Source organism: Hyla sarda, chromosome 5 (assembly GCF_029499605.1).
Source record: "Hyla sarda isolate aHylSar1 chromosome 5, aHylSar1.hap1, whole genome shotgun sequence".
NCBI classification, from domain to species: Eukaryota; Metazoa; Chordata; class Amphibia; order Anura; family Hylidae; genus Hyla; species Hyla sarda.
Genome location: NC_079193.1, coordinates 186,854,620 through 186,882,476, shown reverse-complemented (window position 1 = coordinate 186,882,476; position 27,857 = coordinate 186,854,620). Strand labels below are relative to the sequence as shown.

Below are 27,857 nucleotides of genomic sequence, written 5' to 3'. Positions count from 1 at the left end.
TCTCCCACTTAAAAAGATGAGAGAGGCCTGTAATTTTCATCGTAGGTATACCTTAACTATGAGAGACAGAATGAGAAAATAAAATCACATTGTCTGATTTTTAAAGAATGAATTTGCAAATTATGGTAGAAAATAAGTATTTGGTCAATAACAAAAGTTAATCTCAATACGTTGATTATACTTTAGTTATATACCCTTTGTTGGCAATTACAGAGGTCAAATGTGTTCTGTAAGTCTTCACAAGGTTTCCACACACTGCTGCTGGTATTTTGTCCCATTCCTCCTTGCAGACCTCCTCTAGAGCAGTGATGTTTTGGGGCTGTCGCTGGGCAACATGGACTTTCAACTCCCTCCAAAGGTTTTCTATGGGGTTGAGATCTGGAGACAGGCTAGGCCACTCCAGGACCTATAAATGCTTCTTACAAAGCCACTCCTTTGTTGCCCAGACGGTGCGTTTGGGATCATTGTCATGCTGAAAGACCCATCCACATTTCATCTTCAGTGCCCTTGCTGATAAGAGGTTTTCACTTAAAATCTCACGATACATGGCCCCATTCATTCTTTCCTTTATACGGATCAGTTGTCCTGGTCCCTTTGCTGAAAAACAGCCCCAAAGCATGATGTTTCCATCCGCTTGCTTCACAGTAGGTACAGTGTTCTTTGGATGCAACTCAGCATTCTTTCTCCTCCATACACTACTTGAGTTTTTAACAAAAAGTTCCACTTTGGTTTCATCTGACTATATGACATTCTCCCAATCCTCTTCTGGATCATCCAAATGCTCTCTAGCAAACTTCAGATGGCCACGGACATGTACTGGCTTAAGCAGGGGGATGTCAGATGTCAGTCTGATAAAGGCTTTGGCCGAAACGCGTCATATTGTGTTTGCACCGTGTTTTAATAAACACATTTCAATTGGCAGAAGACTAAAGTGAGTGCCGGGATTTTCTTTTCTACCATTGCCATTTATTCCACGTGCACCACCAAGGGACTCGAGTGCCGACCCTTATCCATTCTACTGTAAGCAGGGGGACACGTCTGGCACTGCATAATTTGAGTCCCTGGTGGCGTAGTGCGTTACTGATGGTAGTCTTTGCTACTTTGGTCCCAGCTCTCTGCAAGTCATTCCCTAGCTCCCCCCGTGTGGTTCTGGGATTTTTGCTCACCGTTCTTGTGATCATTTTGACACCACGGAGTGAGATCTTGCGTTGAGCCCCAGATCGAGGGAGATTATCAGTGGTCTTGTATGTCTTTGATTTTCTAATAATTGCTATCACAGTTGATTTCTTCACACCAAGCTGATTGCATATTGCAGATTCAGTCTTCCCAGCCTGGTGCAGGTCTACACTTTTGTTTCTGGTGTCCTTTGACAGCTCTTTGGTCTTGGCCATAGTGGAGTTTGGATTGTGACTGTTTGAGGTTGTGGACAGGTGTCTTTTATACTGATAAGTTTAAACAGGTGCCATTAATACAGATAACGAGTGAAGGACAGAGGAGACCCTTAAAGAAGAAGTTACAGGTCTGTGAGAGCCAGAAATATTGCTTGTTTGTAGGTGACCAAATACTTTTCCACCATAAATTGCAAATAAATTCTTTAAAAATCAGACAATGTGATTTTATGGATTTTTTTTTCTCATTATGTCTCTCATAGTTGAGGTATACCTATGATGAAAATTACAGGCCTCTATCATATTTTTAAGTGGGAGAACTTAAACAATTGGTGGCTGACTAAATACTTAATGCACTTAAAAGGAATATGTCACCGACGTTACTCAAAACTAACTTGCTGGTACATGGGTAAAGTGACCTCACACTTACAAACAAGGAATAATGGGATTTGTAGTTTAGGGGGAACAAACTCCAACAGGAAATAGACAGTTCACAAAATGATAGCCTCAGCTTTATGGTAAGCTTACAACATAGCCATTTAACCCCAAGACAAGCACAGATCCTTCCTAAGAATGTCCTTTACAGTCTGGCAGGTACTGTCTAAAATCCCCTTATGGTGGATAACCCTTTTAATTGCCCATTTACTTCAATGGAATTCCTGCAGCGGGAACTCTGCAGCAGAAATTTTGCAGTGTGAATGGAACAGCAGAATTCCTTTGAAGTGTACTGGTTATTAATTCATGCAGAATTTTCATGCAGAATTCCATGCAGAAATTATGGAGTGTGAACATAGCCTTAGTGACCGGAACATACTGAGTCCTTTCTAGAACAGTTTTCTTTGTTTTTAATTCACCAAATTTCCACACAGTATCTTGAAAAACTGAGTCTCCAAAATACAACATGATTGTTTAAAGGAAATCTGCAGTAAAATAAACTTATACCCTATCCACAGAATAAGGGATAAGTGTCTGACCGTGATTGAGAATATTCTGGGAGTTTTTTAGTTCCTGATTTATTTCATATATAAACAATGATGCAGTAACGTCACTTAAAGAGGATTTTATATATTATATATATATATATATATATATATATATATATATATATATTTATTTATTTATATATATATATTTTTTTTCCACAAAGACAATTAGTTTCAAATGACTCTGGTGATATAAGTTATCATAAGCCCTTATGACATCAATTCTTTAAATAGGTACCTCTTGAACCCTACATTCAATTTTCCATTAATTTACTCTAAACAAATGGAAACAATTTATTTAAGTAAATGAAGCAGATGAGACTTGAAGGTCAATAGGAAGTCATATACGTAAGAAGCTTGAAGGTAATCATCATGCAAGGTGACATCAAGGAAATAGACACTAAAGCTGGTTTACAGCCAAGATGCTGCATAAAAGACACAGGATCTAGTAAAGAGAAGTGAATTCAAGTTTTCTGGTCAAAGATTGTCAAACTGGAATGACTTCCAAATATATGGCTTTAAGCCAAGACATTTCGTTGAATGAGCGTCATTTGTTATTTATTTCACTGGTGTAGTCTGCTAAGTTAAAGTCCCTTTAGGATGTCTGGGGCCCAATCTTCCCTTATGTTTATCATATGAATAAAAAAAAACATCTGTCAAGACCGATTCACTATATGCTGAAGAAGTCTTTTGACAGTTCTACATAACATAGCTCACAGGGAACAAGAGAAATGAAATCATGACAGGACAAGAGTTCCCCCTCAACACCCAAATCTCATCAGATGTAACATGACCAGTCTACTGTCCACTTATAAGTTTTAGGCACTGACTTTTCGGGATAAGTTGTTATGCAAGTATACATTAGACGTAGCACAATTTATGGGAAATATATAATTTTTATATAGCATTTTCCACAAAGGATCCGGTCACTGGGATTCTCCGCGATCATCCACGTGGTGCCACGGCTCTCTGCATACATGCAGTGTAGTACCCCTTTAAACATTGAATGGCGGTAATCCCTGGGGTATAGGGGACCCATTTGCAGCTCTGCAATGTAATAGCTGGCTGCAGATCAGTTGCTGGGGAAGAGCGGGGACTTACCTGCAGGATAGGGGATAAGTTTTAGATCATGGGGGGTCCGAGTGCTTGGGCTCCCCGCAACCTGCTGTATGGAGCCCCGGCTCTCTGTACAGGTGAGCCGTTCGACAATCCTCGGCTCTCCCATAGAGCTATATAAAGGGGGTGTGGCAGCAACTGCTTTGGTCGGGTGTCGTGACACGCCACTGTGGAGGAGAGCCGGGTCTCCATACAGGAGATTGGGGTGGGTGGGCAGCTATTGGACAATCTATGTTCCCACATAACTTCCATACGGCTGGAGATATTTCAATACCTGGTACACATATTACGGGTCGGGATGGGAGTTCGAGATAGGAGGTTGGGATAGGAGGCCAGGATAGGAGGCCAGGATAGGAGGCCAGGATAGGAGGTCGGGATATGGCAACAATATATGAGGACGGGATATGAAGTCAAAAGCTTCCTCCTTTGTTTATTTTCCTCCCTAAAAAGGATTAGGAAGGAAAAACCGGGCAATACCGGGTACTCAGCATAGTTATATGATAAAAACAAAGTGTGCCAATTTTGTCCCCCAAAAATGAAGCCGCAATACAACTTTGTTAGTGGAAAAAAAAAAAAAAAATTATGGGTCTAAGAATGTGAGGAGCAAAAAAACGTGAGCCAAAAATAAATCGTTGGGTCATGAAGGGCTTAAGGACAAAATGGGCTTGGTCCTTAAGGGGTTAAGAGATCCCTGAGTTTTTCACTTTTTAATAAGTGATTGCACTGTACTGATTGGCATATTCAAGGCTTTGGATAACTTTTTATATCTTTTTCCATATTTATTTAGTTTAATTATCTATTTTGATTGTTCATTTATGCTTCCCATGGTGCAGTATCTAGCCTGCTCAGTGAATCCATGTGAAAGCTAACAAACTGACTATTTATGACTATTATAGCCACAGGTGTGGGAAATTAACCTTTAATTGCCATTTTAACCTGTGTGAGTCACCTGTGTCTGATCAAGGCCGTGTCAGTGATTTATTTTCTGATTATGATTTAAAAGGAGCCAAACAACTAGGTGATAATAAATGGCTTCATATCATCAATATCCTTTTTTTTTGCATGAAAGGTCATATTTTCAAAATCAATGCCAAAATGTATCAACTTCTGGCAGGTATGAAAGCTTTTGAGAACACCTGTAAAAAAAGATAATTTCTGAGTCTCTATGCTTATATCTTATTTCAGCAACTCCCTCGACCCCTTTCCTAAGACTTCTATGGGCAGCTATAACTGGATACTTCAGTGAGTTGATCAATCTCCAGACAAACGTAGTTCTGCAGTGATTGCAAAATTAATTACACATTTAGGAGGGAGAGTAAGGAATAGACTAATAAGTAGCGTAAGAGGGCATTTTCTCTGATAAGATATACTGCAAAGTTTCTTACATTTGCTTGTTGAAAGAGAAGTGCATATTTTACTGTTTATAAGTGGATTTAGAGTAGTGGCCGGTTATTTTAAATTGCATCAATGATGTCCCTTTACTAAAGGCCTCTTGATGGGGTTATCCAGGATAAGAAGAACAGAGCTGATTTCTTAAAAAATGTAAAAAAAAATTAAAAAACAGCACCACAAATTTCCTCAGGTTGTATGTGGTATTGAAGCATACTGAGGTGAACTGAGCCACATTGTAATACCATAAACAACCTAAGGACAGGTGTGGTGTTGCTTTGGGAAGAAATTAGCGCTATTTTTCTTTACCAGGATAACCCCTTTAATACACTGCTCAAAAAAATAAAGGGAACACTAAGATAACACATCCTTGATCAGAATGAATGAACTAATCGTAAGAAATACTTTCATCTTTACATAGTTGAATGTGCTGACAACAAAATCACACCAAAATTATCAATGGAAATCAAATTTATCAACCCATGGAGGTCTGGATATGGAGTCACACTCAAAATCAAAGTGGAAAACCACACTACAGGCTGATCCAACTTTGATGTAATGTCCTTAAAACAAGTCAAAATGAGGCTCAGTAGTGTTTGTGTGGCCTCCATGTGCCCTTATGACCTCCCTACAACGCCTGGGCATACTGCTGATGAGGTGGCGGGTGGTCTCCTGAGGGATATCCTCCCCGACCTGGACTAAAGCACCCACCAACTCCTGGACAGTCTATGGTGCAACGTGGCGTTGGTGGATGGAGCGAGACATGATGTCCCAGATGTGCTCAATCGGATTCAGGAACGGGTGGACCAGTCCATAGCATCAATGCCTTCCTCTTGCAGAAACTGCTGACACACTCCAGCCACATGAGGTCTAGCATTGTCTTGCATTAGCAGGAAGCCAGGGCAACCTACACCAGCACATGGTTTCCCCAGGGGGCTGAGGATCTCATCTTGGTACCTAATGGCAGTCAGGCTAACTCTGGCAAGCACATGGAGGGCTGTGCAGCCCCCTAAAGAAGTGCCACCCCACACCATTACTGACCCACTGCCAAACCAGTCATGCTGAAGGATGATGCATGCAGCAGAACATTCTCCACGGAGTCTCCAGACTCACAGGTTCTGCTTTCATCTGTGAAGATCACAGGGCGCAGTGGCGAATTTGCCAATCTTGGTGTTCTTTGGCAAATGCCAAACGTCCTGCACGGTGTTGGGCTGTAAGCACAACCCCCACCTGTGGATGTCGGGCCTTCATACTACCCTCATGGAGTCTGCAGTTTGAGTGGATACATAAACAATTGTGGCCTGCTGGAGGTCATTTTGCAGGGCTCTGGCAGTGCTCCTCCTTGCACAAAGGCGGAGGTAGCGGTCCTGCTGCTGGGTTGCTGCCCTCCCTGAGCCACTTGCGTGGGTTTTAGACTTCACGTCTAACACTACCACTAGAGTGAAAGCACTGACAGCATTCCAAAGTGACCAAAACATCAGCCAGAAAGCATAGGAACTGGAGTGGTCTGTGGTCATCACCTGCAGAACCACTCCTATATTAGCGGCGTCTTGCTAATTGCCTATAATTTCTACCTGTTGTCTGTTCCATGTGCACAACGACATGTGAAATTGATTGTCAATCAGTGTTGCTTCCTGAGTGGACAGTGTTATTTCACATTAGTGTGATTGATTTGGAGTTATATTGTGTTGTTTAAGTGTTACCTTTATTTTTTTTGAGCAGTGTATTATTGACAACTGGAATTTAAAGGGAGAACTCAAGTGAAAATTAACTTATGTAGATATGTGGAGAATTTCAAAGAAAACTTTGTTCTGTGAATTCGCTGTGAATCCACTACCTAACAATAACTGGTGCTATGCATACATTTACAATAAAAGGTGCTGGCACTTACATTTAAAAGGATTTTGTCCATTGACATATCAGAAATGCGACTGAAGTTTTCAATGAAGTTCTTTGTCGCAGAAAACACTCTGAGGACTTTCTCATCTGCTCCTGATACAAACTGGAATCTTCCAATCATTGCAAGACACTGCATATCGTAGCCATGAATCTGAGGTCTTGCTATTTCATGCCAAGTTACCTACATAGAAAGAAACAAGTCAATAGTTAATAAGTAGTGTAAACAGAACTGCACCCCATTACTTAAAAATTTACATCAAAATTGGATACCTTTCATGGACATTTTCAGCAAGAGAATAAAAATTGCAATAAAATTATTTTATTTTAACCCCTTAAGGACACAGTCCATTTTCACCTTAAAGAGGCACTGTCATTGTTAAAAACTTTTCATATATTGCAGGACTCATTATAATATGACATTTCACAATATACACCTGTTAAAAAAAAAAAATTTTCACCTGAAATTCAAGCTCAAAATAGCTGCCACTAGGGGTTGCCTGTCTTTTAGCCAGAAAGACTAGTATAGATTTTACAGCATACTGGATACCGGCCGTAAAGCATTCCGGTATCCAGTATAGGAGATTTCTATTGTGTATGAAAAACTACAGATAAAGGATGTGTGGACATGCTGGGAGCTGTAGTTTTACAACAGCTGGAGGCAACACTGCTCTAACACAGTTATTTACAAACAATGCAGCTTCAGGTGTTACTAAACTACAACTCCCAGCATGCCGAAATAGTCAAAGCTTTCTCTGACTCCTGAATGACAAAGGAGTTGATCAGACATTCAAGAGTCTGTGAAAGATGAATGACACACATAGTGACAGCTATGCTGATTAGCATCCAGCTTTACTAGGAGAAGATAAAACAGATAGAAAACATATTCATAAAAATGCGGTACTTTTATCTAAAAAATCTTTGCACTAATTTTATAAAGATCTATTCTTATATTTACACATTTTATCCTGTGATGAATTCACCATAATTTCTTCTGATTACTGCAGGCAAGCTCCAAGTATATTCCTCTGACACATGACATAGCACAAAATCAGAGAGGAAAGGGTTACAGAGTAGAGAGTACTGATTGGCTGACTGCCCAGGCTTGCTCCTGTGAGGGAGACAGACTGAAACGCCCCCTCCAGCCTGCACAATGAAAATAACTCACCAGCAGATAAATGCTTATATCTCTGGATATATAGGTCAGAGAAAATTTATATGCACATGATCAGGATTGGGTCCTGAGTAACATATCACTTTTTTATATTTTTTTTTTTGCACTATGACAGGTACGCTTTAAAGGGGTACTCTGGTGAAAACCTTTTTTCTTTTAAATCAACTGGTGGCAGAAAGTTAAACATATTTGTAAATTACTTCTATTAAAAAATCTTAATCCTTACTTTACTTATTAGCTGCTGAATACTACAGAGGAAATTCTTTTCTTTTTGGAATGCTCTCTGATGACATCATGAGCACAGTTCTCTCTGCTGACATTATTATAATAATAACACTTTATTTATTGTTGTCCTTAGTGGGATTTGAACCAAAGTCCCCAGCACTGCAAGGCTGCAGTGCTAACCACTGAGCCACCATGCTGCCCTTAGCATACATCTGCTATGCATCTGCTATGCATGGTTGCTAAAATGGACAGAGATGTCAGCAGACAGCACTGTGCTCGTGATGTCATCAGTGTTCCAAAAAGAAAGGGATTTCCTCTGTAGCATTCAGCAGCTAATAAGTACTGGAAGGATTAAGATTTTTTAATAGAAGTAATTTACAAATATGTTTAACTTTCTGCCACCAGTTGATTTAAAAGAAAAAAGGTTTTCACCGGAGTACCCCTTTAAGGACCAGAGCATATTTTGCACATCTGACCACTGTCACTTTAAGCATTAATTACTCTGGGATGTTTTTACTTTTCATTCTGATGTTTTTCCCTGATATTCTACCTTTATGTTAGTGGTAAATTTTTCATCGATACTTGCATAATTTCTTGGTGAAAAATGCAAAAATTTGATGAAAAATTAGAAAATTTTGCATTTTTTCTTTACTTTGAAACCCTCTGCTTATAAGGAAAATGGACATCCCAAGTAAATTATATATTGATTCAAATATACAATATGTCTACTTTATGTTTGCACCATTAAGTTCACATGTTTTTACTTTTCAAAGACATCCGAGGACTTCAAAGTTTCTAGCAATTTTCCAATTTTTCACAAAATTTTCTAAATCGGAATTTTGCAGGGACCAGTTCAGTTTTGAAGTGGATTTGAGGGGCCTTCATATTACAAATACCCCATAAATTACCCCATTATAAAAACTGCACCCCTCAAAGTATTCAAAATGACATTCAGAAAGTTTGTTAACCCTTTGTGTTTTCAAGGAATAGCAGCAAAGTGAAGGAGAAAATTCAAAATCTTAGTTTTTTACACTCGCATGTTCTTGTAGACCCAGTTTTAGAATGTTTACAAGGGGTAAAAGGAGAGAAATCACCCTAAAATTTGTAACCCAATTTCTCTCATATGTGGATGTCAAGTGCTCTGCGTGTGCACTACAAGGCTCAGAAAGGAAGGAACGACAATGGGATTTTGGAGAGAGTTTTTTTTTAATGGTTTTTGGGGGGCATGTCACATTTAGGAAGCACCTATGGTACCAGAACAGCAAAAAACAAAAACAAAAAAACACATGGCATACTATTTTAGAAACTACACCCCTCAAGGAATGTAACAAGGGGTACAGTGAGCCTTAACACCCCCACAGGTGTTTGATGACTTTTCGTTAAAGTCGGATGTGTAAATGATTATTTTTTTCACTAAAATGCTGGTTTTTCCCCAAATTTTTAATTTTTACAAGGGGTAATAGGAGAAAATGCCCCCCAAAATTTGTAACCCCATATCTTCTAAGTATGGAAATACTCTATGCTGAAATGTTTTTTTTTTTTCTTTTGGGGGGGGGGGGGGGGGAGGGGTGGCATGTCGCATTTAGGAAGCCCCTATGGTGCCAGAACAGCAAAAAAAAAAAGCCCCACATGGCACACATTTCTGCTAAAGTTGGACAAGAAAATGAAAAATTTGATTTTCTTCACTAAAATGCTGGTGTTACCCCAAATTTTTCATTTTCACAAGGGGTAATAGGAGAAAAAGCCTCCCAAAATGTTTAACCCCATTTTTCTGAATATGGAAATACCCCATATGTGGATATAAAGTGCTCTGTGGGCGAACTACAATGCTCATAAGAGAAGGAGCGCCATTGGGCATTTGGAGAGATAATTTTTTTTGGAATGGAAGTCGGGGGCCATGTGCATTTACAAAGCCCCCTTGGTGCCAGAACAGTGGACCCCCCATCCACATGTGACCCCATTTTGGAAACTACACCCCTCACAGAATTTAATAAGGGTTGCAGTGAACATTTACACCCCACTGGAGTTTGACAGATCTTTGGAACAGTGGGCTGTGCAAATGAAAAACTCAATTTTTCATTTTTATGGACCACTGTTCAAAAATCTGTCAGACACCAGTGAGGTGTAAATGCTCACTGTCCCCTTGTTAAATTCCTTGAGGGGTGTAGTTTCCAAAATGGGGTCACATGTGGGAGGGTCCACTGTTCTGGCACCATGGGGACTTTGTAAACGCACATGGCCTTAAATTCCAGACACATTCTCTCTCAAAAAGCCCAATGGCGCTCCTTCTCTTCTGAGCCCTGTAGTGCGCCGCAGAGCACTTTACATCCACACATGGGGTATTTATATACTCAAAAGAAATGGTGTCACAAATTTTGGGGCACTTTTTTCTATTACCCCTTGTGAAAATGAAAAATTTGGGATAACACCAGCATTTTAGTGAAAAATATAAAAAATTTTCATTTTCACGTCCAACTTTAACGAAAATTCTTCAAACACCTGTGGGGTGTCAAGGCTCACTATTGCTACGTAGGTGTAGTTTCCAAAATGGGGTCACGTGGGTAACGATCAGCCACCCCTGTGCAAATCACCTCAAATGTACATGGCACTCTCACTCCTGAGCCTTGTTGTGCGCCCGCAGAGCATTTTACGTCCACATATGGGGTATTTTCGTACTCAGAAGAAATTGTGTTACAAATTTTGGGGGTATTTTTTTCCTTTTACGTCTTGTGAAAATAAAAAGTATAGGGCAACGCCAGCATATTAGTATAAAAATTTTTACAATAACATGCTGGAGTGGACCCCCACTTTACCTTTTCTTAAGGGGTGAAAGGAGAAAAAGCACCCCAGAATGTGTTAGGCAATTTCTCCAGGAGTACGGAAATACCCCATATTGGCCCTAAACTGCTGCCTTGAAATATGACAGGGCTCCGAAGTGAGAAAGTGGCATGCGCATTTGAGGCCTAAATTAGGGATTTGCATAGGGACGGACCCGGATGCAAAAATTAGACTTGCCTCCAATACCAAAATTATCCTATGGCAGTGTTTGCCAAACAGAGTGCCTCCAGCTGTTGCAAAACTCTCAGCATGCCTGGACAGTCAATGGCTGTCCGGTAATACTGGGAGTTGTTATTTTGCAAAAGCTGGAGGCTCCGTTTTGGAAACCGTGCCGTACCAGACGTTTTTCATTTTTTATTGGGGGGGGGGGGGGGGGGGGGGATATATGTATGTGTAGTGTTTTACCAATTATTTTGTATAGGTGCAGTGTAGTGTAGTGTTTTTAGGTTACATTTCCATGGTCGGGGGCTTACAGCGAGTCTCCCGCTGTGAGCTTGAGCTGCAGCAGAAAATGTAAGAAACTCACTGTAAACTTCCACCCATGTGAATGTACCCTGTACATTCACATTGGGGGGGCAAACCTCCAGCTGTTGCAAAACTACAAATCCCAGCATGCTCTTTCGCACTCCGTGCATGCTGGGGGTTGTAGTTATGCAACAGCTGGAGGCACACTGGATGCAAAACACAGAGTTTGTTACTTAACTCTGAGTTTCGCAACCAGTGTGCCTTCAGCTGTTGCAAAAGCTACAACCCCCAGCATGCACAGACAGCCAAAGGGCATGCTGAAACTTGGAGTTACGAAACAACTATACTACGAACACTGCCAGCATGCCCTTTGGCTGCCCATGCATGCTGGGGGTTGTAGTTATGCAACAGCTGGATGCACACTGGTTGCAAAACACAGAGTTTGTTACTTAACTCAGGACCTCCCAGGGGTTTGCATGGGGTGCCAGCTGAGTGATTTCAGCTGGCTTTTCGGTCCGGTCCCCACCCGGCAGGGGATCAGAATTCCCACGGCCGTTCAGGTACGCCCTGGGTCCTTAAGTCCCAGGACGTCAGGGTGTACCTGTACACCCTGGGTCCTTAACGGGTTTAAGGAGTACTCCGGGGAAGTTGGGAAAAATGTTAATGCCCCAAAGCCACCACAATACCTGATCTGTGTCCATTGTAGTTATTCATGTGGTTTTGGCAGCTCCTTTTGGCCCTGAGGTCTCCGAAATATTCTTTTACCTTGCTTACAGCATAAACTACAACTCTCAGAAGTCAGTGCAGCTCTGTGCAATGGCTGACAGACAACTGCTTTCACTATTTGTGTGCATGCTTACACTGCAGCACACACACTGTACAGGATTTTTCCTTCAGACTATGATTCCTCCAGCAATAAATCATGATGTGCTCTTCAGCAGTCATGCATGCTGTGATTAGATCTACACAGGAAAAGTGCAGTGTATGACTGAGAATCTTCTCTGAGCTTCCCTCACAGCTCACAAGCTCCTCAAACAGGGAGGGGGAGAGGAGGTGTGGCTGTACAGCCAGAACTCTAGACCAGACTGAAATTTGTGGTGTGGTCTTGAAAGGTCTCACTGAGTAGAAGGTGGATCTAAGAATTAAGTTTTTCTCTCACTCCCTGCATGTAAGTGACAGCTGAAAGAAGGAAGCTGCTGTATATAGCTAATGAATGATATTTAGACAAATACATAGGTTGAAAGGATGGGCAATGGGTTAGTTCCCAGAGTACCCCTTTAACTTTAAATACTTCATGATCAAAGTGGTTTTCTCATTTAGGACATTAACGGAATATCCACAGGATATATGGCTGGCAGAAATGGTTGGAAAGCCTAAAACAGCACAACATGCTTTTACCAAATGTACATAACCATAATGTACATCAGTGTTTCCCAATGCACTATATCTATTTATCAGTGGGTATGTAGTTTAAAGTGCTGCTTTATACAGCAACTCACAAATGACGTCTTCTCTAATTTGCATCGTTGCCTTCTCTTCTCCATCTGGTCCGGGCCATCATCATGATTTCTTCCACACACAATTCTTCACCGTTAAACCTGCAAAAAAAAACTATTAGGCACCGCACTTTTTTTTACATGGGTGACAGAGGGGTGTAGAAGGGTGTACATGGATGAAAGAGGGGTGTAGAGGAGTGTACATGGGTTACAGAGGGGTGTAGAGGAGTGTACAGAGGGGTGTAGAGGAGTGTACATGTGTGACAGAGGAGTGTAGATGAGTGTACATGGGTTACAGAGGGGTGTAGAGGAGTGTACATGGGTGACCGAGGGGTGTAGAGGAGTGTAAATGGGTGACAGATGGATGCACATGGGTGACAGAGGGGTATAGAGGAGTGTACATGGGTGACAGAGGGGTATAGGGGAGTGTACATGAGTGACAGATGGGTGTAGAAGGGTGAACATGGGTGACGGGGGCATAGGGGGTGACAAAGGGGTGGACAGGGGTGACAAGGATGTGGCCAGAGGGGTGGACAATGGAGGGTGAACATGGGTGACAGGGATGGACAGGGCAGTGGACAAGGTGGACATGGGTGTGGGGGGGGGGTTGGACATGTATGACAGGGGGGTGGACATGGGTGACAGGGATGGACAGGGAGGTGGACAAGGTGGACATGGATGACAGGGGGGGTTGACATGAGGGATTGGGTCGGGGGGGTCGGTAGAGGGTGGACCTTGGTGACTGTGTTGGGTGGGGGGGGGGGTTTTGGACAGGGTTGAGAAGGGATAACAGAGGGGTGGACATGGATGACAGGAAGGTGGACTTGTGAGACAGGGGGTCAGATGGGTGGACTAGGGTGACCAGGGGGTAAAAGAGGGACAGGAGTGACAGAGAGGGCTGGACTGGGGTGACAAAGGGACAGATGGGTGAACAGGAGGGTGGACATGGGTGACAGGGTAGACTACGGGGGTAGACGGGGGGTAAACATTAGTGACAGGGATGGACAGGGGAGTGGACAAGGTGGACATGGGTGACAGGGGGGGACATGGGTGACAGGGGGGGTGGACATGGGTGACAGGGATGGACAGGGAGATGGACAAGGTGGACATGGATGACAGGGGGGTTGACATGAGGGATTGGGTCGGGGGGGTCGGTAGAGGGTGGACCTTGGCGACTGTGTTGGGTGGGGGGGGTTTGGACAGGGTTGAGAAGGGGTAACAGAGGGGTGGAAAGGGTATGGTACCTTAAGCAAGCCAGCCCGCATAACCATATATAATCCCTAGAGGACATGTGACGTACATGTACGTCGCTGTGCCCTGGTACACAACAACATACATGTACGTTGCAGGCTCCTGCAATCCTTGCGTCTCCCAACACAGCGAAAAAATACTGATCACAGCATCTATAGCATCTGCTGGGCTTGGTGGGGCTCATGAAATCACAGATAGCATGATTACAGGTACCTGATAAGTCAAGAAGGTGGCCGGAGGTCTTCTCACCTCTTCCATGCCACTCTGCTGTGATCCCTCTGTATGGTCTGCCTTATGGAAGGCTGCATAAATTAGGGATGTCCCGATACCGATACTGGTATCGGGGCCGATACTAGCCATTTGCTTGGTATCGGGGACTCGTTTAATGTCCCCGATACCTGGTGCAGCTCTGCTGCCCCATTCTTCCATTCTCCCGTCCGCATCATAGTGTTCCATGGAGGAGCATGTGACACACGTCACTCCGCCTCCTCCCCTGCGTCCAGCATAACGCTAAGCAGGAAGCAGAGTGACGTGTATGTCACATGCTCCTCCAAAGGACGACACGATGCAGACCGGAGGCCGGGAGAACGGGGCAGCAGAGCGGCAGCACCAGCACCCGACAGAGGAGGTGAGCTGCCTGCAAGGAGGGAGCTGCTGCTGTCTAAAGGGGGGGGGGGCTGCTGCTGTCTAAAGAGGGGGCTGCTGCTGTCTAAAGGGGGGGGGGGGGCTGCTGCTGTCTAAAGGGGGGGCTGCTGCTGTCTAAAGGGGGGGGCCCTACTGCTGTATAAAGGGGGGGCCCTGCTGCTGTCTAAAGGGGGGGCCCTGCTGCTGTCTAAAGGGGGGGGGGGGGCTGTTGCTGTCTAAAGGGGGGGCTGCTGCTGTCTAAAGAGGGGCCCTGCTGCTGTCTAAAGGGGGAGCACTGCTGTCTAAAGGGGGGGGGGGCTGCTGCTGTCTAAATGGGGGGGGTGTCTAGAACACACTCAAAGACATTTTGCCAGTTGTCAGACTTTCAGAGAGGGTGCCCCATTGGAATCAGAGAAGCAGGATGGTCGTCTTAATGAACTGCATGTCATCTAGGCCATGGTGACCAAGCTATGAGGAAGTTGTAGGAGCAGTTGCTATCTGAGGGCATGCAAACACAGTGAATACCCTCTGAACAGTTCAGGTGGCACCTTTATTACACACCCCTGTCTCTGCCCTGACCATTTTCAGGTGCTTACCAATAGAAAATTTGGTATAGCAGTGTCCATTATGTGTTCTGTCTTTGATAGTCAGCTACAGTCACTTTTGCTTGCAGTGGTGTTATGAGTAAAAAACCTGGAATGCTTTGACCTGTATCACGAACTGCCAGGGCCGCCATCAGGGGGTACAGGCAGTACCCCCGTACGGGGCCCAATGCCCAGGCTGCATGACCGACCCTGTTCACTGCCCGCAGGAAGTAGACCCCGCCCGGCCGGGTTAAGGGCCCGCTGCCGCTACTGAGGATGCGGGACACTCGTCCCAGATCCCCAGCAGACAGCGCTACCTTCTCCTGTATGCGCGATACACGCATATACAGGAGAAGGCGTCCCCCTCTGTGTGAGCCGCATCTGCAGCTTACACAGAGGAGACGTGACCTCCGCCCCCACGCAGTACAGGCGCCGATGATGTCACTCATCGGCACCCGTACTGTGGAGGGAAGAAGACGTGGGCCCCTGCTGCTGAGGAGATCGCTGCGTGGGACATCAGGCGAGAATCACTTAATTTATTTTTTTTAAACTCTGCCTATACCTATACCTACCTATAGGGAAGAAGGGGCGGGGGGGCGGGGGGGTAACTCTGCCTATACCTATAGGGAAAGGGGAGAAAATTGGGGTAACTCTGCCTATACCTATAGGGAAAGGGGGGTAATTCTGCTTATACCTATAGGGAAGAAAGGGGGGGGGGGGTAACTCTGCCTATACCTTTGGGGAAAGGGGACTACCTCTGCCTATACCTATAGGGAGAGGAAAGGGGGGGGGTAACTGCCTATACCTATAGGGAAAGGGGGGTAACTCTGCCTATACCTATAGGGAAAGGGGGGTAACTGCTTGTAGGGAAAGGGGGGGTGGGTAACTCACTTTATACCTGGATGCCTAACTACTTTTCTTCATACCAGGCTAACTACCTACATAACCAGCTATCTAACTATGTACCTGGCCTTCATACATGGCTGCCTAACTACCTATCAAGCCCCCTACCTACCTGGCTTGTCACCTACCTACATATCTGGCTTCCTGATTTACCTACCTAGTTACCTATTTACCTGGCTACCTACCTACCTACCTGCCCTTTTACTGTGCAGGACACCAAGGAGAGCATTATTACAGTTTGTGGGCCTATAGATGGAAAGATTGTGTAGAGGAGGGGATGGCACTGGAAAAATGCAAAGTCTGACATGTTTTTCCTGCAGATGTTAAGAGATCCACATGGCATTCTTATCCGGACGGAGTAGAAAAGGAAAGAGGGCACCGCTGATCAGAAAAGACGTAATTGTGAGTCCCAAAATGTAACTGTAATCACTTATATGGTATACACATCCTGTGTACAACTGATATCTACCGCCATATGGTCCTGTATTTAATCACATACAGATCCTTTATAGTATACTGGTCTGTGTATACTGGTTTTATTCAGTACAGTATGGCGGTATTGTCCAGTTATTGTGTGGTGGTATATATTTACTCCTTGTATACCAGTATTATTGGTCATGGAAATTTACCTATGTTAAAGTGTTTCTTACATATATAAATTTTAGTTTATTGTGTGTGTGGGATTTGGTTGGAATAGGGTGTGGCAGAAGATTGATGAGCTGCAGAGCCTAGCAGAGGCCCTTGCTTTTTTTTTGGTCCGGGGGCCCCGAGTGTTGTCAGTCTGCCCTTGGCTATGACCCATAGGCCATAGAAGTCGATCCTGACCCCAGACTAGAACCAATGAAACTGGTCGGTACACTGACATACTGCCTGCAGCCGCATTCTATATATGACTGAAGGCAGTATGTCTGTGGAGGGCCTACAGCAGTATATGGGGTCACAGAGGGGAGAGGGGGACATTAAATATATATGGGGGCACAAAGAGGGGGGGTCATAAAATTTATGGGGGCACAGAGAGGGAGTCATTAACTATATATAGGGGGGTACCAAGAGGGGGGGGGGCTGTCAAATATTTATGGGGGCACCAAGAGGGGGGGTCATTAAATATATATATGGGGGCACCAAGAGGGGGTCATTAAATTATATATATACATGGGGCAACAAGACAGGGTCATTAAATATATAAGGGGGCACAGAAGGGAGGGGGATTGACAAATTTATATTGGGGCACCAAGGGGGTCATTAAAAATAGGAGGGCACAGAGGGGTGTACATATATATACAGGGGCACAGAGAGGCACAAAGTGGGCACTATTAACCCCTTCCTGCTACAGGACGTATGCATACGTCCCAGCTGCTGACAGGTTCGTGCAACTGGACGTATGCATACGTCCTGCATTAATAGCTTCACTGTGCGGCTCTGCACAGTGAAGCCGCGGCGATCTCCGCTGCTATCAGCAGCAGGGGATCGCTGTTACATGTCAAGGGACCTGTCAGAGCGATCCCGCTGTGCGATCGCTCTGACAGGCTTTTCCCCTGACAGGCTCTGCCATCAGAGCCTGGCTTCACTGTGCGCCTCTGCACAGTGAAGCTGCCAGCGATCTCCGCTGCTATCAGCAGCAGGGGATCGCTGTTACATGTCCAGGGACCTGTCAGAGCGATCCCGCTGTGCGATCGCTCTGACAGGCTTTTCCCCTGACAGGCTCTGCGATCAGAGCCTGGCTTCACTCTGCGCCTCTGCATAGTGAAGCTGTAGGTGATCTCCGCTGCTATCAGCAGCGGAGATCACTATGACATATACAGGGACCAATCAGAGCGGTCCCGCTGTGTGATCGCTCTGATTGGCTGTTCTCTGACAGACTGGCCAATCAGAGCGCAGATCACGTGACCTGACTGTTTCTGGCTCAGTGATCGCGCTTCTGACAGTCAGTCAGAGAAGAGTGAGGAGACAGGACGTGCTGCGGTTTGGTCTGCCGTTTTCACGGCAGATCAGCCACATAGTTAAAAAAAAAAAAGAAGGAAAACCCACACACATTATCCCCCTCATCACCCCATCTCCCCTGCCATCACCATATAGTTACCCCCCCCCCTCATCGCCCCTCATCGATCACCCCCCTCATCACCGCCTGAGATCATCGCCCCTCATCACCGCCTGAGATCATCGCCCCTCATCACCGCCTGAGATCATCGCCCCTCATCACCGCCTGAGATCATCGCCCCTCATCACCGCCTGAGATCATCGCCCCTCATCACCGCCTGAGATCATCGCCCCTCATCACCGCCTGAGATCATCGCCCCTCATCAACCCCCTGAGATCATCGCCCCTCATCAACCCCCTGAGATCATCGCCCCTCATCAACCCCCTGAGATCATCGCCCCTCATCAACCCCCTGAGATCTTCGCCCCTCATCAACCCCCTGAGATCTTCGCCCCTCATCACCCCCTGAGATCTTCGCCCCTCATCACCCCCTGAGATCTTCGCCCCTCATCACCCCCTGAGATCTTCGCCCCTCATCACCCCCTGAGATCTTCGCCCCTCATCACCCCCTGAGACCGTCGCCCCCTGTCCCCGGTGGTAGCTGTGGCGTGCTGATTAGTATTTTTAAATATAAATCAGCCGTCCGCTATCACCGTCCGTCACCCCTGTGTCACCTGAGTTTGCTGTCATCTGAGACCGTCGCCCCTGTGCCACCTGTGATCGTCGCCCCTTGTCACTGTTACAAAGTCAAAAAAATTAAAAAGTAAAAAAAAGAGCTTGAAACCACCCATTCACCTGTCCTTTGATCACCCTCCAGTGATCACCCCCTGAGACCGTCGCCCCCTGTCCCCGGTGGTAGCTGTGGCGTGCTGATTAGTATTTTTCAATATAAAACAGCCGTCCGCTATCACCGTCCGTCGCCCCTGTGTCACCTGAGTTTTCTGTCTGCTGTCATCTGAGAACGTCGCCCCTGTGTCACCTGTGATCATCGCCCGTGTCACCTGTGATCGTCACCTCCTGTGTCACCTGTGATTGTCGCCCGTGTCACCTGTGATAGTCGCCCCTTGTCACTGATCCTGTTGTCATCCCCTTGTTATAAAAAGTAAAAAAATAAATAAAAAAAGTAAACCCTTTCCTGTCACCCCTTTGTAGTCACCCCCTGTTTTTTGTGTTGTGTACACCTAAGTGCACAACATGTCAGGCACATCACAGCGGATGTATTCGCTGGAGGAGGCCTATGAATTTTTGGCCTCAGAAACGGAGTGCCACCCCCAAGGAGGCGACGCAGGCGGGCCACTGCAGCGGCCGCTGCGTTACCAGGCCCATCAAGGCTTTCTGAGCCCTCGGAGCCCTCTGACTCCATATGGGTAGACCCAGGCCAATTTACACCCCAAATTCCTGGGTTTACAGGGAATGCAGGGATGCAATTCCCATTTGCTGGGTTGGCAGAAAAAGACTTTTTTAAGTTCTTTTTCACCGATGAGCTGCTAGAGCATTTGGTTGCGCAAACAAACATCTACCCCAACCAATATATTACTGCACACCCCACCTCTAGTTATGCTCATCCGAATAGGTGGACCCCTGTGACCCCATCAGAGATGGCAAAATTTTGGGGTATAATGCTGAGCATGGGGCTTCTGAAGAAACCCAGTATCCGCTCATACTGGACCCACGACCTGCTATATAACACCCCCATGTACCGCATGGCAATGAGCAGGACACGTTTTGAGCAGATAATGAGGTTTCTGCATTATAATGATAATGCCACTTGTCCACCTAGAGACCACCCTAGCTATGACCGGCTATATAAAATTCGTCCGCTTATAGACCACCTAAATGCCGTGTTCCAGGCTGCATATGTCCCAGGAAGGGAAATCTCAATTGACGAGTCCCTGGTGCACTTCAAGGGCAGGCTACAATTCCGCCAGTACCTGCCCAGCAAAAGGGCACGGTATGGGGGTAAAGATGTACAAGCTCTGTGAAAGTGCATCAGGATACACGTACCGTTTTCGTGTATATGAGGGGAAAGACTCGTCAATTGAACCCCCAGAGTGCCCCCCTGTCCTGGGAATTACAGGCAAGATAGTATGGGATTTGGTGCACCCCATACTAGACCAGGGATACCACCTCTACCTGGACAATTTCTACACCAGCGTTCCCCTATTCAAGTGCCTCACTGCACGTGGGACAGTAGCATGTGGCACTGTCCGTAAAAACCAGAGAGGCCTCCCCAAACCTCTTGTGGCACACCCCATGCGGAAGCATGAGAGCAGGGCACTGTGCAGCGATGGCATATTGTGTGTGAGATACAAGGACAAGAGAGAGGTCCTTGTACTCACCACAATACATGGCCACGCCACCACCCCGGTTTCTTAACGTGGGGCCCCTACAGAAATCTATAAGCCAGACTGCATCCTGGCTTACAATAAGTTCATGGGAGGGGTGGACTTGTCTGACCAGGTGCTAAAGCCATACAGCGCCATGAGAAAGACAAGGGCGTGGTACAAGAAACTGGCTGTGCATATGGTACAGATGACCTTATATAACGCCTTTGTCCTGTACCGACATGCCGGCCAGAGGGGAACGTTCTTGGAGTTTCAGGAGGTGGTCATAAGGAACCTCATATTTGGGGACCAGGAAGATGCAGTCCCCAGCACTTCCGAGTCCTCACGGATTGTGCCAGGGCAGCATTTCCCCAGTGAAATTCCCCACACTGGGAAGAAGGGGATGACCCAAAAGAAGTGCAGGGTCTGCTATAAAAGAGGGATCCGCCGGGACACTACGTACCAGTGTGAGACCTGCCCAACTCAGCCGGGACTGTGCATCTCATGTTTTAAAATTTATCACACATCCCTGCAATTTTAATTTGATCCATCTTAGCCCCCGTGTATCACATCACAAGCCACTGTTTTTTCTTGGTTAATTTTACCCCCCCCCCCCCCCCCATTTTATTAGAATCTGTGGCCTAGTGTGCCACCTATTATTTTTCTTTTTACCCCAAAACCATTCCAGCAAAATATGTGGTACAGTGTGCCGCAAATTATTTTCATTGTACCCCAAAACCATTCCAGCAAAATATGTGGTACATTGTGCCGCAAATTATTTTCATTGTACCCCAAAACCATTCCAGCAAAATATGTGGTACAGTGTGCCGCAAATTATTTTCATTGTACCCCAAAACCATTCCAGCAAAATATGTGGTACAGTGTGCCGCAAATTATTTTCATTGTACCCCAAAACCATTCCAGCAAAATATGTGGTACAGTGTGCCGCAAATTATTTTCATTGTACCCCAAAACCATTCCAGCAAAATATGTGGTACAGTGTGCCGCAAATTATTTTCATTGTACCCCAAAACCATTCCAGCAAAATATGTTGTACCGCAAAACCATTTATTTGGTAGTGTGCCACAAATTATTTTCTATATATCCTTCTGTTCGGAGACCTGAAGTGCACCAGCAGAGCACTAAATGTCCACCTATGGGGTGTTTTCTTAATCAGGAGAAATTGGGCTTCAAATTTTGGGGTCCATTTCCACCTATTACCTCTTGTATAAAAGTAAAATTGGAGGTAACACCATCATTTTAGTGTTAAAAATCAAATTTTCCATTTTCATTTCCAACTTCAACACAAAGTCGTCAAACACCTGTGAGGAGTTAATTCTCACTATACCCCTTGTTACGTTCCTTTAGGGGTCTAGTTTCCAAAATATTATGCCATGTGTTTTTTTTTTTTTTGCTGTTCTGGCACCCTGGGGACATGCTAAATGCAACATGCCCCCAAAACAATTTCAATAAGCCAAATTTTGCTCCTTCTCTTCTGAGACTTGTAGTGCGCCAGCAGAGCATTTTTCACCCCCATATGGGGTGTTTTCTGAATCGGGAGAAATTGGGCTTCAAATTTTGGGGGGTATTTTCTGCTTTAAACCTTTGTAAAAATGTAAAATTTTTGGGAAACCAAGCATTTTAGGTAAAAAAATTTATTTATTTTTTACATATGCAAAAGTCGTGAAACCCCTGTGGGGTATTAAGGTTCACTTTACCCCTTGTTACTTTCCCCAAGGGGTCTAGCTTCCAAAATGGTATGCCATGTGTTTTTTTTTTTTTGCTGTCCTGGCACCATAGGGGCTTCCTAAATACGGCATGTCCCCCAGAGCAAAATTTGCTTCCAAAAAGCCAAAATGTGACTACTCCTCTTTTGAGACCTGTAGTGCGCCAGCAGAGCACTTTTCTCCTCCATATGGGGTGTTTTCTGAATCGGGAGAAATTGGGCTTCAAATTTTGGGGGGTATTTTCTGCTTTAACCCTTTGTAAAAATGTAAAATTTTTGGGAAACCAAGCATTTTAGGTAAAAATTTTTATTTATTTTTTACATATGCAAAAGTCGTGAAACCCCTGTGGGGTATTAAGGTTCACTTTACCCCTTGTTACGTTCCCCAAGGGGTCTAGTTTCCAAAATGGTATGCCATGTTTTTTTTTTTGCTATTTTGACACCCTACGGGCTTCCTAAAGGTGACATGCCCCCCAAAAACCATTTCAGAAAAATGTTCTCTCCAAAATCCCCTTGTCGCTCCTTCCCTTCTGAGCCCTCTACTGCGCCCGCCGAACACTTTACATAGACATATGAGGTATGTGCTTACTCAAGAGAAATTGGGCTACAAATACAAGTAAAAATTTTCTCCTTTTACCACTTGCAATAATTCAAAAATTGGGTATACAAGAACATGCGAGTGTAAAAAATTAAGATTTTTAATTTTCTCCTTCACTTTGCTGCTATTCCTGTGAAACGCCTAAAGGGTTAAAACACTGACTGAATGTCATTTTGAATACTTTGGGGGGTGTAGTTTTTATAATGGGGTCATTTATGGGGTATTACTAATATGAAGACCCTTCAAATCCACTTCAAAACTGAACTGGTCCCTGGAAAATATCGAGTTTGAAAATTTTGTGAAAAATTGGAAAATTGCTGCTGAACTTTGAAGCCCTCTGGTGTCTTCCAAAAGTAAAAACTCATAAATGTTATGATGCAAACATAAAGTAGACATATTGTATATGTGAACAAAAAAAATTAATTATTTTGAATATCCATTTTCCTTACAAGCAGAGAGCTTCAAAGTTAGAAAAATGCAAAATTTTCATTTTTTTCATCAAATTTGGGGATTTTTCACCAAGAAAGGATGCAAGTTACCAAAATTTTTTAGCACTGTGTTAAAGTAGAATATGTCACGAAAAAGCAATCTCGGAATCAGAATGATAACTAAAAGCATCCCAGAGTTATTAATGTTTAAAGTGACAGTGGTCAGATTTGCAAAAAAGGCCTGCGTCCTTAAGGTGAAAATGAGCTGTGTCCTTAAGGGGTTAATGTGTGCAGCCATACACGAGGAGTCCGAAAAGAAGTGGGCGTTGTGCTGAATAAAGGCGCCTAATATGTTTGTCTGGCAGGTTCTTTGGAGACCAGTCTTCATGATGGCCCCTAATCAAAGAAGACCTAGCTTGTGAGTCAGTAAATTTAACTAATATCCCTTATAATAGCTGCAGAGCCCTTGCTAGTATCTACCTCTGTATCATCAGTATGTGACACTATTGTTGAATTTTTTGGGAAATTTCACAGTAACTAGATTAGGGTGTATTAGAATATAGCAGTGCAGTAAAATACTGTGCAGCACAATGTCTTACTGCACTGTATCTGCTTTCATCTAATTAGAAATATATAATTAGAAAATAAAATAAGATTTGGGATAGGCCCTGGGGGCTGATTCTGGGGGGCGGGCCACATGGTAGAAGGGGGGTCCAGGCCTTGAGCTGTGTAAAGGCCCTGAAATTTCTGATGGCAGGCCTGCCAACTGCTAGCAGACCTAGGAACATCTGGCAGCTACCAAGAATGACTTTTTAGGTTTTTGTCTCACAGAGGGATATCCCTGAGGAAGGGGAATAATCCACCGAAACGCTTCGGATATTTTGTACTAGTACTTTATTTTAATGTATGTTTTAGTTTAATAAATTCTTACTTGGCAAGAAAAAGAACTCCTGATTTTTCGGCCACCTCCGCAACTTCTCTAAAAACTTTCGTATTGGAAAGAAAAGATAATAGGCGAACGCCCGGTTCCATGTGCAGCGTCCAGAGTGGATGTTTGAAGGCGTGCAGGATTGAGGAGGGTTTTAGGATGAAAAAACCCTCCTCAGTAAAGTAGGTGAAATTTTATTACTGTACTTCATGAATGCACCTTACAGTTGATCAAGTCTGCTCTCCTATTTTGAGCTTTTTTTTTTTTTCGTTTTTCTTTCATTATCACAGAGGGAAACACACAGGTGCCTGCTAATGGGACACAAGAACAACAAAGCGCCTCCTACTGCAGACCTCCAAAAGGTGGCCCTTGGGGGAAAAAGTCACATCTTATTTGTTTTAGCCATTTTGCTCCTCATCCTGCCTTGTTGCCAAGCAACTAACATTGCTCTATCACAGACCAAGTGAATAGATTTTACAAGCATAAAACAGTTATTCAGCATTATTCATAAAAGAAAAAAAGTAAAGACTTTTCTGGCAGCAACAAAACAAGCTGTGTCAAAGAAGGCTAAGCCCAGAGTCACACACAGAATATTGAATTATTTTTTGTTCTTTTCTCTGTGTTTCAAATGACATAAACAATAGTCCATTGCCTTAAACAATGTCACAGCACATATATTGCATATCACAGATCTCTAGGAGACATGTCTAAATGCCTTTCCAGGTGTTGTAACACTACAAGATCTAGTATGCCAGGATAGTCAGCAGTGTTAAGGGTTATGGTCAGTTCTCTTCCAAAAAGCAAAATGAAGCAACTTTACAAACCAACCACTATGTTGCTGTGTCTGTTCAGCTCCTTCATAAAGCTGGCTGTACTGCTGCTTGTACAATAGAGGTCTATAGCAGAAAACTTCATGGTGGTTGCCCAAAGCCAACATCATCTTTCTGATTTACTGAGAGCGCTTTCTCTGTGTGCTAACCCTTTCTCAGAATGTATGGCCAGTGAAGGATCAAAGCAGGGAATGTAGGAAGGTGTACAAAGCAGAGGAGCTTTAGTATGACCATACAATACAGGGGAGAAGGGATTACACATCCGTTTATTTAAAAAATAAATTGAAAAAAGTAAAAAAAAATGAGAATACCTACATTTCGTGGTAGCATGATAAACACAGAGCTAATAGTCATGAGATTAAAATACGATCACTATGTGAAACAAAGACCTTGTATAATGCCATGTAATGAACAATGACAATGTCTGTAAAGATGGACACCAATCAGAACACTATAATATCTCAACATCATTCCCCCCTCCCCCCCCCCCCCCTGTCAGGTATACATAGCTTTTAGAGTGCAACTGTCATGAAATCTTGGTGCAATAACCTGCACACAGCCTTTTTTACTGTGTGCAGGTGGTGTGTATAGCAATATTTTCACCTGAAATTTGCAGGCTTTCATGATGTGGCGGCGGGCATAGCGTACCTTGTGCAACGCCTATCCGACCGTCAGAGGCTTTGAATAAAAGCATTTTTTGCCATTATGAAAGCCTGCAAATTTGAGGTAAAAATATTGCTATACACGTCACCTGCACACAGTACAAAGGCTGTGTGCAGGCTATTGTACCAAGATTTCATGACTCCTTTCTTAAATTGCTGAATTACCCCTGAATTCTTCCTGTATTAGAAACTAAAGACAGTGTGGAACACAAACAACTCGGCTTACATTATAAAAACTGCATAAAGTTAATGCACAAAAAAAAAGGGTTCTAACACATAGTTTTTTAATTTTTTATTTGTGGTTGGTAGTATGTGTCTACAGGACACTGGACACTTCAGAACAAAAGAGGCAATTGGTATTTTTAAAACAAAAGTCTTTAAAGAGTACCTATCATGATGTAAACTCTCCCTAATCCTCACCCCCATCCCCTTTTATCTGTCCCTGACTCTCACTAACACTATACCTGTGTTTCTTTTCATTCATAACAACCCTGTTTCTACCTGATTTATTGTCTTCCTGACTGCTCATTCAGCTGTCCTAGTGTGAGGGAGGAAGGGGGCGTGGCCCAGCATAGAGGCTATGAACACAGCAGCCGGCCGCTCTGAATCTTCTCCTGTCTGTTTTCAACTGCATGTGCAGAGAGAAGAAAGCTCGGAGCTCAGATAGTAAAATGAATGAGGGAATGCAGTAAGGCAGAGTCAGGAGTATGCCCTGCTGTGCTAGGGGCACAGTGCTGGCTCCTGCCTGTCTGAGTGACAGACAGGGAGCAGTGCTGAGCTTGTCTGTGTCCCAGCTGCAGTCTGAGATTTAAGACTCCAGCATGAGTCTGAAATCTATAAAAAAAAAAAAAAAAAAAGGGGGCTTGCGGCCAGGACTAGTAGGCAGACCCCCTAGTGGTCATTTTTTCAAAGTGGAAAATGAAATAGAAAGAAGCATATTTTTTAATAACAAGCAATTGGAAAGTTATTCTGCATACATTAATCTATAATATATCAAAAGTTTTTTTGATGAAAGGTACCCTTTAAAATCTATACAACATGACCTTCTTCATCACAGGCAACATGAATAAGTCTTATGAGGGACAGTCTTCGAATTTAAAGAATTCTTAGTGGAGGTCCATACTTAGCCTGGATTTTTTACAGCATAAACAGAATTTGCTATGTAGCTGCCTGGGCTTTAGAAAATAAAGCTGTAATTCAGCAATGCATGTAACACACTAAAAGAGCGCTGCATGTGTTTTTATAATCCAGCTAACTCTTCTACAGATATACTGATATGATCTCCCTAGTAGAGATTTCTTTAAATACCTTCAAGTCAGACACCTGATTGAATCTATCAATTGTACTTTTTGAACTCTGCAGGGAGAAAAGGAGGTATATCAAAAACATATAAAGCCCTACAACAAGCAGCCCTCCCACCAAGATGTATGTATGCAGACTTCCCAGCACCGACATGTCCGCGCGCTGGGACGTACACATACGTCCTAGCGATCTTCTGCACTGCCACCGGCAGCACAGGAGATCAGCTGCAGGACCCGGCTGTCAATCCCAGCCTGGCACCCGCCGCAGCTGCCAGGGCCGCGATCGCACCAGTCCTGGCAGCATTAACCCCACAGGTGCCGTGATCAATCCTGATCACGGCATCTATGGTGTTGACAGGGGGGAGTGCGCTCCACCTGTTCAGCAATGGCGGCGCTACGATACCATCGCGGTTCGCAGTTGGTTGCTATGGCAGCAGAAGGTCAGATGATGGCCTTCTGTCTGCCTGCTACGGAAGCCTGTGAGATCCACACAGTCTGTAGTATTTGCAGCAGATCAGGTTATACTGTGCTGCAGAACAAACGTATTGCAGCATAGTATAACCTGTAAAAAGTGAAAACTAAAATAAAAAGGTTGTTCAATACATGTATGAAGTGTAAAAAATAAAATAAATAAAAAATAAATAAGAAAATGCCCCTTTCCCAATAAAACCCTGTATTGTCATCAAAAAAAGATCAAAAACACAAATCATATACATAATAGGTATTGCTACATCCGTAATGACGTGTACTA

The 27,857-nt window shown here is 44.1% G+C and overlaps 1 protein-coding gene across 2 annotated transcripts in view; it reads right to left on the bottom strand.

Moving 5' to 3' along the window:
- Positions 1-27,857, bottom strand: part of ELP2 (elongator acetyltransferase complex subunit 2) — a 107,184-nt gene that overhangs the window by 17,648 nt on the left and 61,679 nt on the right. For both annotated transcript variants that reach the window (XM_056520916.1, XM_056520914.1), the window contains exon 13: positions 6,768-6,956. In XM_056520916.1, the coding sequence (XP_056376891.1) occupies positions 6,768-6,956 (189 nt within the window). The remainder of the gene's footprint in view (positions 1-6,767; positions 6,957-27,857) is intronic.